We start from the raw sequence: 15,602 nt of genomic DNA on the forward strand, positions 1-15,602 counted from the left end.
GTATGTATGTATGTATGTATGTATGTATGTATGTATGTATGTATGTATGTATGTATGTATGTGTGTGTGTATGTGTGTATGTGTGTATTTATGTGTGTAGATAAAATACTACAAAAATGTGGCTATGATTGAATGTATTTGTGTAGGTGTTTTTTTCTTTTTTCTGATGAGCTCATGTTTCCCATATATTGCTAAGGATCACACAAAACTACTTTGATTTGAACTTAGGTACTTTCCTGGTTACTTTTTCTATTTTTTCCATCAGTACACATGTACTCTGGTAAAACACTCCATGAGAATATTTTTCATACATGAGAATAATTTTCATACATAATTTTCATTTTCATATATGTCAAGACTGCTTTTGTGTATTATTGATGGACACAAGGAAATATTGATAATATAAAGACAAAAACTGCTGTTCTAACTGTGCATGCAGCATTTTGTACATAAGCAGGCAATGCAGAATTGTATCAAGGGTTCCTACTGTATTGGTTCTATACTGGAAATGTTTCCAAGTAGATTGGCATTCCAAAATCTGGAGAATTCAGAGGATGAGAATATCAGAACTAGGGCTTCTTGCTGTTAATGGATCCACCATGGTGAAAGCAGCCATCTAGCTGTGCTGGACCAGTCCTGCCAAGGAGCAGCCAGGAAGCGATCAAAACAAGAAAGGGAATATAAGAAGGCATGAACATAGGTCACTACTTGGGCCTGCCTAGGGGGGCAGAACTTTTGCCAGTAAAGGCGCTCTCCAGTGCTGAAATGTTGAAATGTTAGCATGCAAACAAAACTTTTTAAAAGCACGCCCAAGCTGGGTAACCTTGGCCTGATCACAGTCCTGATAGATCTGTTCTCACAGAGCACTTATGTTAGAGCTCTCTCAGCTTGACCCTACCTCACAGGGAGAGCGGTATATAAATATAATAAATAAAATAAATAAAATAAATAATGTGATTGTAAGCTGCCTGGAAACTCCTTCAGGTAGTGAAAAGCAGAATATAAAAACTTTCTCCATCTCCCCCCCCCCCTCCCTGGGAAGACTTCAGTAGGAAGATTGCCTCAAAAATGAAATGAAAAAACTTTGTTCAGATTCTCAGCTTAGGCTTTCTTTGCAAATACATTTTGCTTTCTCACCCAAAAAGTGTGGGAGGAACCTTCTTTTGCTTTTAGAAGTCGGGGGGGGGGGGGGAACGGAGAAGGAACAAAACAGTGGAATGCTTTGAAGTTGTGTGACTATGAGGGAAAAAAACATCAAGTAATGTAACTGAGTTTTTAATCCAGTATGAAAAAACCCTTACAATTAAATGTGGAATATATAATAAGAAGTGATAGGGTTGTTTCCCCCCCTTTAACATTTTAAAATTCTGAAACAGTGGAACAGAAAGGGATTTTATTTTATACTTACATGAAAAAGGTTGGATAGGTGTATCAGAGCAGGATAATTATCACTCCCTGCCCTCCTTTTTTTCTAAACCAGTTATTTAAAGAGGAGTAGGGAAAGAACCAAAGAGAATTATGCTGATTTGATGCCTTCCCTTTTGGATGTTTTGCTTAGGGCTATCTCAGTTGGTAGTATTCAATATTTGCAGAGTTCTGTGGCAACATATGTGGTACTGCCACTGGCATTTATTTAAGGAAAGAAATGGTTGTGCTCGAATATTTATCAAAGGCCTTGCATGTGTGACAAATTATTTCACTTCAACAACTCATTGTTGGTGCCTCATTTGCAGAATTAAAGTAGCTCATTATTTTAGACAGCTGGTGGCTACACATTGAATTTTGTGCAGTATATACTTACGCAAATCAGAGTTACAGTACAACAGTAATTGGGTCAAGTTACTGCATATATGACAGAGTAGTGAGATTTCAGCTTCGAATGTAAATATAATACGGTATGCTTTTTTGGTTTTAAGAGCTAGCTTGGGGTAGTGGTTAAGAGCGATGGCCTCTAATCTGAAGAACTGGGTTTGATTTCCCACTTCTCCTTATGTTGGGCGAACTTGGGCCAGTCAGAGTTCTCCTGGAGCACTCTCAGCCTCTCAGGGTGTCTGTTGTGGGGAGAGGAAGGGTAGGTCATTGTAAACTGCATTGAGACTCCTTAGGGTAGCAAAAAGTGGGGTACCCAAAAAAAAAGTTTTTCTTCTCTACTGTGTATAATCTCAGTCCTACCTTTGGTCTCCCCCTCCCCCAGCATAAAAAAACACCTTAGGATCACTGATGCCCAGGCAAAATATACATGTAACTAAACATTTCAGTTCTTGGCTGATGTCCTCCCTGTGCAATATTGGCAGGACCCTGTCCCTGGATGCTTTCTTACCCATGGTGGCCCAGGTCACAAATGTTGTATGCCGGGCATTTTACCATTTTTGCCAGGCATGACCTTTGGGCAGCCAGCCTAGCTACAGTGGTCCATGCAATGGTCACCTCCAGGCTAGATTACTGTAACTCACTCCATGCTAGGGTCAAGTGAGCTTCCTTGGGGCCAGGGATCACCACCCAGTTGGAGGCAGTGGAGCATAAAGCTCTTTGAGGGGTGTAGGCAGAGAGCGCTCCCTCAGGTACACTGGGCCAAGACTTCCTATAGCCTTAAAGGTGAGTGCCAGAACCTTCTGATCTGAAATTTGACTGGTAACCAGCACAGTTGTTGGAGAATAGGCCGAATGGGACCAAGGAATGAAAAGAATGCTAAAGGAAGATATGGGGATGGCAGAGAAGTTAAATAAATCCTTTGCATTTGTGTTCGCTTTGGAAAGTAAAGGACATATATCCAGGCCACAAAGTGTTCTCTGAGAAAATGAACAAGAATGACAATGGTCATTTGGTGGGCATTATATACTTTGACTTTAAAAAGCTTTTGAGAAAGTACCTCACCAAGGATTCTGAGTATTTTAGTAGTAATGAAATAAGAGGACAGATCCTCGTTTGAATTAAAATTGTCTAATTGACAGGTAGGAGAAAACAGAAATAAGTGGATGGTTCTCTCCACAGAGAGAAGTAAACAGCAAGTCCTTCAAGGAACCCTACTGGGGCTGCAGCTACTCAGTTTGTCCTTAAATAATCTGGAATTGGGGTACTCAGTGTAATGGCCAAGCTTACAGATGACACAAAATAATTCAGAATGGCAAAAACCAAGGCCAGCTATGAAGGACTTCACAAATCGCCTGTGTGGGCAATGATATGGCAAATTAAGGTTTATGCATGTATTCATCATTTATCATTTGGTATGTGTAATGGAGCCTGGAAATCCTGACAAGGAATGTTCAGAGGTGGTTGCCTGTCTTTGTGTCATGACCCCCTAGTGTTCCTTGGAGGAACTCTTTGGAAGTCTCCCATTCAAATACTAGCAAGGGCCAGTCCTGCTTAGCTTCCAAAATCTGACAGGACCAGTCTTGCCTGGGCTACCCAGATCAATGTAGGTTAATGTAAGGTGATGGAACAAAAAATCCCAACTTGAAATATGCACAGCTGTGTGTTTACAAATGGTTAACAGGAAGTGAGCCCAAGTGGTAGATGTTTAAGCATCCCAAAACATATGTTGTAATATTTTTACTTTTTTATTTTTAAGCCTGGAAGAAATGAGAGTGAAACCAGCAGTCAGAGAATCAAACCAGTATTTGAAGAGGATCCTATTTTTGGTCGACAAACTTCCTATCAGAATGCAGCAGTCCACATACCAACAGATATATATGAAGGCTGTAAGTAATTGATCAACTCAAAGAATCTTGTTACCTTCCCTGTGCTTGAAGGAGATAGTTGTCAATTGTTTGGCTTAGCAAGGTAGGATTGGCTGTTCCAAATGAATCTCGGAATCACTGTTTCAATTGAACCACTGTTCCAATTGAATCATTGTGCAGTTGAATGGGCCAACCAGGAGCTGTGTCTGCAACCTCCATGCTTTGATGAGGTCTTGTAGAGAAACTGCATATTTGTGTGTAGGCTGACTAGAAGAGATAGAGCTCAAGTAACGTCAAAGTAGGTGAATAGGCAAGACTCACCAGTACTTGTATTTTCTGTAACTTTCACACAACCTTATGAATTATGTCAACAATTGCAGAGTATTATAGGCCACACTGCTGTGTGTGCATGTTCTCATTTTTGAGTTTGTGTGTGCCTCATTCTGATGTTTATCCTGGACCACTTTAAATCAAGAACACACTTTTAAGTTTCTTATAGAATGAGACTGAGAAAATACATAGGTCAGCCAAGATAATTTAGAAGGGAAGCAGTGAGCAGGACATGGGTTGTGAAACTATGCTAAATTTTCTCATCTGTTGCCTTTCCATGCAGTAAATCCAAAATGCTAAACTGCTTCTGACAGCTCTCCTTGAGTGAGGTTCAGCCTCAGGCAGGGAGGGAAATGGGGGGAAAGCTTGAAATGTTCCTAAAGCAGAGATAGTGTTCCAAGGGAATGCCGTACTGTTTAAATCCATAGTGGTGCTTCTAGGTTAGGTAACAATGCCAAATGTTGTCAGAGCTGATGTTTATTGTTATTATAGAAAAATGTAATGTTTCTCAGTCTTAAAGTAGTAGCACAGCAGTTGTTATCAACATGGCCCAGTAGCTCACAAATGGCCCTTAGAATGTTCTAAGGGGTATTCTTCCCACCCCCTGGTTTCCTGGGCTTGGTATTAGACCAGACTCAGATGATAACAACTATCCCAATTTACATCTAGGGAATTGTTTGATCATACTACTGACCACAGCTATGAGTGATTGGGAAAGGGGTTTTTACATTTATTATCTCCACTTTAATTATAATTGTAATTTTTAGGGGTATTGTGATTGTTTTATGGGTTGTTTTAAATTTTTATTGTTAGCCACTGCAAACCAGCTTGGCGGGAGCGGCAGGATAAAAATCTAACTAAATAAATAGTAGCCTTATTCAAGCACACCTGTAAGTGTAAATAGCATGCATGTACTAAGAAAATGATCAAGCCTCTTGTGGCGCTAAGTGGTAAGGCAGCAGAAATGCAGTCTGAAAGGTCTGCCCATGAGGCTGGGAGTTTGATCCCAGAAGCTGGCTCAAGGTTGACTCAGCCTTCCATCCTTCCAAGGTCGGTAAAATGAGTACCCAGCTTGCTGGGGGGTAAATGGTAATGACTGGGGAAGTCACTGGCAAACCACCCCGTATTGAGTCTGCCATGAAAACGCTAGAGGGCGTCACCCCAAGGGTCAGACATGACTCGGTGCTTGCACAGGGGATACCTTTACCTTTACCTTTTACTAAGAAAGTGAGATTGTGTTGCTCTTTATCTGCTTCATGTTCACTCACATGAATTTCCTTGCATGTAAACCTCTCAGAAACATATACAATGCACAAAGACATGATTCAGATAATCCTTATTTTGAAACTGAAAAATTAGGTCATTGTGGTACCCAGGATCTTTTGAAAGTGGATGGGGCCAATTGGGGCTTTTTTCCAGCAAGGAATCAGACTGGCTGAGTAAAAGTTTTAAAAATGCTTTCAGCAGCAACTGCCAGAACATGTGGCTTCATTATTTGTCTGAAGATAAATTGTGTGTATATAAGAAAATATTTTAAAACAATATGTTAATTTTAATAGACATCCTGTTAAGCAAATCTTCTGCCTGAAATGATGAAATGTTACTTTTAAAATTATGTGTCACCTGAGGTCTCTTGAAGCTGTTCAATTGGCTCCACCTCCTGTGGCAGCCATTTTGTATTTGCATCCATTGTTCTGTTGCAAAATTCCAATGTTGCCTGCAGGCTCCAAAGTCTGTCTGTCTGTCTGTCTGTCTATCTATCTATCCATCTATCGATCTATCGATCTATCCATCTATCCATCCATCCATCCATCCATCCATCCATCCATCCATATTTCTGCAATTTGCATCATTAGAATAAAAATGCTAATAGGTCACTGATAAACGTACTTATATTTTAAATAAGTGTTTTTCAATGAATCCTCTCTCAGATGACATGGGGAAAACTGCATAAATTAGCCTTTCAGAAGTGATGGAATTTCTCCTAATGGTTCAAATGAAATGAGAAATATCTAGAATAACAGAGCTGTTGCCACTCTAATCCTTCAATTACAATGTACTTTTGCATTATTAAAGTCAAAATCCTAGAATTATCCTCCAAATCTGTGTCATTTTGACATCCTGCATGAGAAATTGCAAGTTATGCACGAGGTTTTCTCTGCTTAATCCCGTTGACATTTCCTTTCCCACTCATGTATCATTTTTCCATGCAGACACGTAATAGTGGATATGAATTTTAAATAAACATGGTCCAAGCAGCGGCCTCTGCTCACTGATGTAGGATAAAGTTTACAGGATTAAAATGAACAGCATGAAATTCTAAAATGGGGAAATAATATTCTTCATTCTTATGCCATTTTTGAATGATTTAGCATATAGTGCAAATCACCTTAATTTCAGAGACCTGCCCTATCCGCATCTATGTATAGCGGAACTGTAGGATTTGTTCTTTTATTGTACCTAGTGGGTAAAATGGTCTTACTCAGCAGTTTGACCGTTGTCTAGAGTTAGTTCATTTGAACACATTATTTTCATCTTGAAATAATTTAAATGAACACCTGTTTGTTTCCAAGTTTGATTCAAGTGGTTGGTTTTTACTTGAATGTCCTTTGCAACATAGGTCCTAAATACTTAAAGGACCATCCTTCTTAATATTCCTAAGATGGGTACTCCAGTACTGCAATCTAAGCCTTCTCTTCCATTCATACTGAGATGTAAAGACTGCCAGTGTTCTGTTTCCAGATTCTACAGTAATGCCTATACACTAAGGTATGACCTTCCTAAGAATATAGGAAATGATTTTTGACTTTCCGAAGTGATTTTCAGTCTGAATTGTTTAGAAGGGCATGTGAAAGTAATGCATAGGATTGATAAATCTCCTTTTTGTCCTTGCTTTCTGCTTCACTTCTTATCATAATGGAATATTTTTAATTTTCTGTTGTGAGACACTTGATGCCTCTTCGAACAGAATTATCAGTTTATAAATGTTTTAAAGGAATAAAATTAAATCAGTTGTAACTTCTATATGGAGCCTATCTCCACTGAATCCAGAGCATGAAGGCTTGTTCCATTTAATCTAAAGGTCTCCAATTTTTTTGAGCCTGTAAGCACCTTTGAAATTCTAACAAAAATAATGGTACAATCTCAAAATGGCTGCCACAGGAGGTGGAGCCAACCAAAAATGTCAGAAATTAAGGTTATGCATAACTCTAGTACTAATATTTCAATATATCAGGTAGAAGCTGTTTAACAAGATGTCTTTTAACATGATTTTCTTCCATACACACTTCTTACCAGTGAAAATCCTTGTGCTGTTGGGACCAGTCTGAAGCCTTGCTAGACAAAGTCCCAACTGGCCCCACCAACCATCCAAAAACACTCGGTGAGCACCATAAAAGGTCTTGGTGGGGACCCCTGATTTAGAGTCTTGCAGCATAAGTAAAGGTACCCTTTTTGAATTCAGTCATCTTAGAAGGGTGTAGCCCTGTTCAGGATAGCATTGTTTGTGACTAATACTTTTATATTAATAGTGCCTTAAACTATTGACAAAGTCCTTCCTTTTATGCTGATTCAGAGATAAGACAGGGATATGTTGGCGGAAAATGATTTTATGTTGTTTATATACACAGTATGAACTGAGCGCCCTAAAGAAGTGTTGAATGTTTACCTGGCTAGATTGTTTTCCTTGAATCTGTTCCTTGTCTGTTGTCTGTTGGTTGGGGTGTGGGACAGAGGCTGTTATCCCTCAGCATCCAACTAGTCAAGTGGAGAAAAACTATGGGGGTATCAGGTTACAACCATGTACTGTCTCTACTTCCTTCCAGTGATCTACATGAGTCCATTTAGCCATAGCCTCCTCTCATGTCAATGCATCATTGGCCAGGATCTTGCATTCAGTGCTGGAATGTTTGATCCCTGTTTCTATGGAGTGCACTAGTCTGAAAGAGAGATTCTTACAGTCATTCCCTATAGAGCAGTGGTTCTCAACTGGGGGTCGGGACCCCTTTGGAGGTCAAACAACATTTTCACAGGGGTCATGGCAGGGTGAGCAGTTTGGCTGGGGGGGGGGCGCTTCCACTGTGGCCACTCCTCCTGCAGATGCCTGTGCTCGGCTGCAGTGCCTCCAGTGTGGTGCAGTCTCCGCCGGGTGCTCCAGGTGGCACCGCAGCTCAACGGCCTTGGGCTCCAGGCAGCAGTGGCGCAGCTCCTGCAACTGTGCGCCCAGCATCTCCAGGTGTGCCCGCTCACTGTGCCACGCATCCTACTCTAGCTCCACCTCCCCATGGGCCCAGCTCAGCTGGGCCACCACCAGCCATACCTCGGCCACCTCTTCCTCCTCCATGGGCTGCCACTCTTGTCCATGCCATGATGCTAGCTCCTGTACCAGGTGCCCGTTCTCCTCCAGTGCAAATGCACTGGGCTTTCATTTTCATTCTGGATTTTCCACCGCAGTTTGCTTTCCAGTAGCAGTTTCCCTGAATTTTGTGAGAAAATTAGCCCCCCCCCCCTGATCTGGATGTCCCAGGCTAGCCAACTCTCATCAGATCTTAAAAGCTAATCAGGGTCATCCATATTTAATGATTGAATGGCAGGTTGCTATATAGAGGCAGGCAATGGTAAACAATCTCTGTTCATTTTCTGCCTTGAATATACACAGGCATGTTGTAAGTTGGTTACAACTTGGTGCCACTTTCACCACATTTATTTCACCATGTTTAGCGTCTTCTGTTCCCCAGCAACGTGCAGCCTATGGCAGTTTAAACCTGAGGGTCTTTTTTGATAGCTGATGTTATCCAGAACTCAGTAGTGATCCTGCTAAATTAAAGAAATGCAAGAATTTTATTTTTAATTAAGTTCAGCTGGGAGGTTGGTGCAAATCATTGAAAATCGTCTGACTACCTATTTATTGCAACATGGCTGCACCCTGAGTAATTAGTACCTAATTTCCCATGAGTGGCTGCTGTGTAGTCATAGAACCCTGTGGGAGAACTGTTGCTGGTGAGCATTCAGCACTTGTCACGCCTTTTTAAAGAACAGAATTAATCTATATGTATATTTTGTAACATACCCCCTTCTCATAAATGCTTAATGAAAAATAAAGAGTTAATCATTTGAGGCATCCCCTTGACTGTTGAACAATAAAGTAGCCATGATTAGGGCTGGGCACAAGCTAGTTAACAAGTCCAAATTCAGCATGACCTTGACCTAGTTTGTAGCCTCTGAGCCAATTTTTGGGGAAGGCACCTTCCCTGAACATTTATCAGACTTTTGTCCAGTGTGGTCTGGCTGTTTGGGCTGTTCAAACCTAACAGCTATGCAGAGCAGGTCTGATTGGGCAGAGACAAATTTGGAAGGTCTGAAATGGAACACGTGTACAGTCTTACATACCTCCAAGCCAACTGGCTGAGCAGGAAGGATTTAGATCCAGGAAAATGGAGTCTAAGCAAAAATACCTTCCAGCAAAATCACACTTTTCAGACCTTGGATCAACATTGAACAACAATCCACTTGCCAGGTTTCTAACCAGTTTCTATGATCCCAGGGCAAAGGTTGAGAATTCACACACTTGTCGTTTACCCAGTGGTCTGCCGTACATCTTCCTTCCAACCACATTGATCAGTTGAGACTTTAACAAACAAACAAAAGAGGCAGCAGAGGTTATTTTCATGACCTTCTGGTGCAGAATTTTTTGGGCCTCAAAGCTCTCCACAATGGAGATAGTCAAGCATTTATGTTCTCCTTGTACGAGAAGCATTTCATCTCCCAGATCATATTTGACTTCAGCTGACAGCTCGGAGATTGAACTGGTGGATTCAGAAGGTTTGGGCCCTCCAAATTAAGTAGTCGATGTCATGATGCAGTCCAGAAAACCTGCTTCCAGCCATCTCTATAATCATATGTGGCAGACATTCAAAAGCAGGCCAGTACCAAAAAAGCTCTTTCCATTGAAACCTATTTGCAAGAACATCATTCCCTTTCTGCATGATGATTGGATTCATGTTCTAAGACTGGATATCTTAAAAGACAGGCTGCAGAGATTTTTCCTCTCATAGGCACATTAGGTTTTCCCCATACGGTTGGCACCTCCCATTAGGTATAGATTGCCTACTGGGAATGTTCCTAAAGTGTTACAGGTCTTGAGCAAACCTTCATTTGATCTTTTTGGATTATCAGAATCTAAAGTTTCCTTCTTGGAAAATGCCCTTTTTATTGCCAAGATGACTTTTGCAAAAATGATTTCTGAATTGACCAGGAAGAAATTGTATATATTTCTCAAGATCTTGGTTGTACTCAGAAGGGATCCTTCCCCTTATCATGTTAACTTAGAATCAGTACTGAGTTGGTACTACCATCCCTTTTTCCTATACCATCTAGCCTAAAAAGGCACAAACAAAAACATGTTCAGGTCTCTGGGCGTCTACTTAAATAGGACAGCGCATATTAGGTTAAATTATTTTTGGCTTGTCTCACAGCTCACAACCCTTAGGTAAAAAGGACTTAAGCCATTTAATTCAAAAGCATGTGAAGTGTGAGGCCTGGGACTCCAAGTGATTGATTGATTATATTTACATACCACCCTCCCTTTCGGCTCAGGGCGGTTTACATTGTAACTTTCATAAAACAACACAGTACAATAAACATCTTAATTCAAATATAAACGTATTTAACAGTGAAACTTGTATCGAACAGTGTAATTTAACAATCAGACTCAACTGTCAACAAGTTTTTCTGCACTGTGGTTCCGGTTTTCTGTTGGTGCAGTTAATGGAGGCTTCTGCTTAATGGTTGGTGGCTTGTTTACTTGTGTTGACCAAAAGCTTTGTGGAAGACCTCCTTTTTGCAGGCCCTGTGGAATTGTGGTAGCTCAGCTAGGGCCCAGATGTCAACGTTACTGTCCATTCTGCCAATTCTTCAGCAACATCAATAACCTTTTCCATTGGTGCTCTAGTGGAAGAAATCTGTAGTGCTGTAACTAGGGTTGGGCGCTTCAGCGTCCAAAGCGGCTGTTCCCGCCCGAAGCAGCCTGCGGGGGGGGGGGAGGGGTTCTCAACCTGGGGGTCGGGATGCCAAAGCACCCTACTCACACTGAGCCAATAAAGTCTACACAAATTTGCATCGCCCTGCATCGAGCAAGAGGAAGCATGACTAACCAGTTTGGATGACTTTGCCATAGTGGAGAAAAGAAATCTTCATGTAAGTTCCAGTGTTTCATTTCACTTTATTTACTGACACAATCCACACAAAATATTTACCCTGTTGACTACTTTATTTTTTGTTAAATAAACATTTGTTGTTCATTGTCATTTGTGTTACTGTCATTTGTGTTTTGTCTAATATCTATGAAATATCTATAATATCTAATATCTATAATCACTCATAAGTGATTATAACCTTTGCATAGAAGGTTCCCAACTAAGAGTTCTTTAGGGAGCATAGAGCTCACATGCTACCACTCCTTCACTCAAAGTCTGTGTCTCTCTTTTTACCTGATCGTGGGTGGTTTGGGCTTTAAGAATGTACATGAAAGGTCAGCATGGGGGACTGGACATTCTTCAGTTGAGTGGGCAGTTGCCTTAAAGTCCTCTCCCATTGAAAGAAGGGCATCTTGCAACCTGGCAAGGCTTCTTATACTACAGGAAGGCACTTCAGCTCATGGATAAATTCTTCATGCTGAAACTGATTAAACTTGGCCTCTTGTGCTGCAGGCTGATTAAGTTTGGCCTCTTGTAATATTTTAAAATCACCAGCATTAGGCTCTAAAATGGCAGCAGCATTCTGGATCAGGCCCAGAGAGCCTTAAGAGAGAGGTTTGGCCCCTTCTTTTCAGAAGGGTTAGTCTACATAGGGGTTTTGAAAAGTGAGGTACTTAGGAAAGAAGATGTTTGCAACAGGATAAGGAAAATTTGTTGTGTATTTTGAACTTTTAGTTCTTTTGGCTAATTTACCTGTTTTCTCAGTATTGGGTTGGACATTGAGAGAAATGAACAAATATTCTGAATTTTATTTTTTCTTATTCATTTATTTAACATTCTGTCCTAAAATTAATGGTTTTGGGAGTAATGTTCAGGCTAGTTGGCCTTAATTATTTATCGGGGATTTAACATAATTTAAATCCAGCGTGATCCTGGTGGAAGTGTAGCTTGTGAGAAGTGAAAGAGGCAGGGAGACAGAATGCACTTGAGTGAAGGAAGTGTCACAGTGGTTGCTTCAGGAGACTTTTGTTCATTTGCACCATGTGTCACTTGTAATTCAGCTTCATCTTTGCCTCACTATACCATTCACGTGTGACAGTGCTCCCCTCTTAGAAGTACTAGAAGCGGAGTGATTTTCCATGGTTTTAGCCCCTCTCATGTGCCTGAATGTATCCTCCCTTTTGAATAGGTTTTGATCAGGTGAATGGATGATATAGAATCTAGTTCATTCACTCATTAGTTGTACTGATTATCCACTCTTTCTGCAAGGAGCTCAAAGGAAAGCAAAACTCTTCTTCTGGGCAACTTGGAGAGTCAGACCTGCTTAACTTCCAAATGTTGATTAGTTATATGCTTTTTGACCATTTTCTATATATTGAGGAGTAGATCAAACCATACTCCTCACAATTTTCTCCTCCACCCTAGGGAACTTTTCTCTCCCTCTAAAATTGAAGGAAGGCTCCTTAGATGGAACAAAGATTCCAAAAATTGAACCAAAAGGAACCACTAAGAGAAGTCATCTGGGGAACTTGGAGTAAGGTCTCAATTTGCAGATGACATCCATCTCTGTTTCTTCTTAACAGCTAAGCCAGGTGTGTCAGTGGAAGTCCTGACTAGTTGCCTGGAGAAAGTAATGTGATAGGTGAGTTCCAATAAAGTTAAGCTCAACCAAGAGAAGACTGAGGTGCTGTTGGTCAGTAGAGATGCTGCTTGGGAACTGCACTGCAAATCCTTCCTGTAGTGGTTGCACTTCTTCTGAAGGAACAAGTTGGTAGCTTGAGGGTCTCAATGGAATCTGGACTATGGTTGGAGGGTTAGGTCTTTCAGCACATCTTTTAACCCAAGCATTTATTTAGGAGTTTCATCTTCTTATAATCTCTGTCCATTTTTATGAATATGTTTTTTATGACTAATGGATTGTTTTTAAAGGATTGTTTTTATATTGCTTCATTGCTTTAATTGTTAACTGCCTCAAGACCCTGAAAAGAAATAACCTAGATAAAATAAATAGATATAAGGAAAAGAAAGGTAGAATATAATTATTTTAATAAAGAAACAAGGAGTAGGATCTACCCATGAAATGGCTGTATGAATCTATAGTTGTGCATATTTAACATTCCATTTTAGGTGACTAAAAACAAAGCAGTAACAAGGAGGCAAGCATGAAGGGGGAGTGGGAGGGGCAGCGAGGCTAGGAACTTGGTTGTGTTGGTAGAAGATTTGCTTGGTTCATTCACTGTGATGGGTATAGAAAATGACAGACCATCCAGAAGTTGAAGGCAAGATAATGAAACTCCAAATTACAATATCCTCTGAAACAGACTGGTGGAAGCAAACGGACAAAAACTTACAGAGACATTAGCATTGAACCTGGCTGTGCTGGCAGGGAGAGGATAACTGAAGATGGCAAATAGATCTTTTACAGCCTGGCCATTTATTTCATACTTAAACCTCTGGTACCAATTTTGTTTCAGAGCTGTGCTCTAAAGAAATATGTTTAGATTCCATTCCGTAAACAGTTCTGCCGAGTCTGCAAGACAGACTTGTTTCACCAGGCCCATGGCTGAGGTCTGGAAACAATGTTATAGTTTGCTGGCCTCCCTGTCTACAGCTCATCTAGCTGAAGACCATCTGGGTGAATATTTTATGACCCCCCCCCTCTTTTTCATTTGGGGAAGGAGGCAGCTTTGAAGTAAGTGGTCTAATTATTTAATATATATGATCATTAATGTTTTTTTTTTAAGTTCAAACTTAGTATTTAATTTTCTTAATATTGTAATCCTCCAGTAAGCCACCCTGAGCCTCCAGAGAAGGATATAATGGAGGAGGGGAAAAATAAAAATAAAATTCCTGTTACCTATTGATTTCAGTGCAATTTGTGTGTGTGTACAAAACGTAGGAGCCAGTGTGATTTTCTAGATAACAAATTTCTCTTCCTATACTGAGCAGTAGCTTGGTACTCATTGCCATGAGACGCCTTGTTTTAGGCAGCAGGGGCTTCTGAGTGCCTGGATTTTACTATATGCATCTAAAGGAGTTGAACTGTCAATAGATATATCCATGGCAGTATAAATCAGGCCTGATGTGTGGGAATTTTGTGTGTGTGCACGGAGGGGGTTGCTTGGTTTCAATGGCTTTAAATTGTGATTTATTATAATTATAAGTTTTGATAGCCCTTTTGAAGGCAGGAAGGAGAGGCAGAAATTTCATTAAATAGATACATACAAAAAACCTGCACATAAAAAAAATCTTTATAGATCTGCTCTTCAAAATATTAATATTAATGCAAGAGGAGAACAGTTTTTGCTTCTTCACTACTTCATAAATCTTATTCTCATCAATAGATAATTCCACAAAATCATATTTGAACAGTAACAGTTGTAGCAGTACATGTCAGAATGTATCATAAAATTACATCAAATGTTTGCTTATAGAATCTCTTCTGACATCACCTGAAAAGTAATTTTCATAACTAGTTCATGCTTAGTGGATGATATTAATTTGTAGACATTCCAAATTTTGGGACACTTACATAATGGTGGCCTGACTTGCAGGAAAGCAGTGTAATAGAGAGATTAAATAAGATCCTGTTGACAATTTAGGACAGAGATAAAATTTGTCCTGAAGAGTTTATTAACTCCTATGTGAGTGAAATAGGAGGGGCAGCAAGTAAATGAGAAATTTCATTGCAGAATACTAGCTCAATATTTAACAGTGAGCTATGGTAAGGGGGGGATCCATTCTTGTTTATTACCTCCAAGTTTCATTTCATGTAACTCATGAAATTTATGCCCATAAATCCCTCAGAAATTTCTATCCTATAAATGTTTCTCTTTGCCATTAAAGTGTTAGAGATGAAAGTGGATAGATACTGAACTGCCTAATCTAAGGCTGTGAAGAAAAAAGTAGCTCTTCTATGAGTCTTTCCTCTTTTGCAGGCTCTCCATGCCAACTATTGTTGTTATCGATTGTTTGCGAGGGATAATTGTGGGCATTCTGCTTGCTGTGCCACATAGTTCCCAGACTGTCCAAACTGGCAGAGCTGGCCCCCAATTTGGTGCTAGGGTTGCCAGCTCTGGGAAACACCTGGAGGTTTGGGCGTGGAGCTGGGAATAGACAGAATTTGGAATGGGGAGAAACCTCAATGAAGTATAATGCTGTAGAGTCTACCCTCCAAAGCAGCCATTTTCTCAGAGGGGCCTGATCTGTTACCTGGAGATGAGTTGTAATACCTGGGGACTAGCGTCCCCATTTGTTGCTTTACTGATTGTTGTAGTATGGCCAAAGCATGGCCAGGGCTTCTCTCGGCCGCAGGAGCGGCCTGGAGAAGTCAGAGAGTCCCCCACCCCACCCGGGAGCATGGCTGCTGCTTCTCCCGGCCACAGGAGCGGCCTCGCCGCAT

The 15,602-nt window shown here is 40.6% G+C and overlaps 1 protein-coding gene across 6 annotated transcripts in view; it reads left to right on the forward strand.

Moving 5' to 3' along the window:
* CACNA2D1 (calcium voltage-gated channel auxiliary subunit alpha2delta 1) overlaps positions 1-15,602 on the forward strand; it is a 419,757-nt gene that overhangs the window by 249,980 nt on the left and 154,175 nt on the right. For all 6 annotated transcript variants that reach the window (XR_013231087.1, XM_077338003.1, XM_077338001.1 and 3 more), the window contains one exon: positions 3,569-3,698. Coding sequence is in view for 5 of the 6 variants with exons in the window: in XM_077338003.1 (XP_077194118.1) it covers positions 3,569-3,698 (130 nt within the window). In the remaining variant the exon portion in view is untranslated. The remainder of the gene's footprint in view (positions 1-3,568; positions 3,699-15,602) is intronic.

The sequence above is a fragment of the Paroedura picta genome, chromosome 5, assembly GCF_049243985.1.
Source record: "Paroedura picta isolate Pp20150507F chromosome 5, Ppicta_v3.0, whole genome shotgun sequence".
Taxonomy (NCBI): Eukaryota; Metazoa; Chordata; class Lepidosauria; order Squamata; family Gekkonidae; genus Paroedura; species Paroedura picta.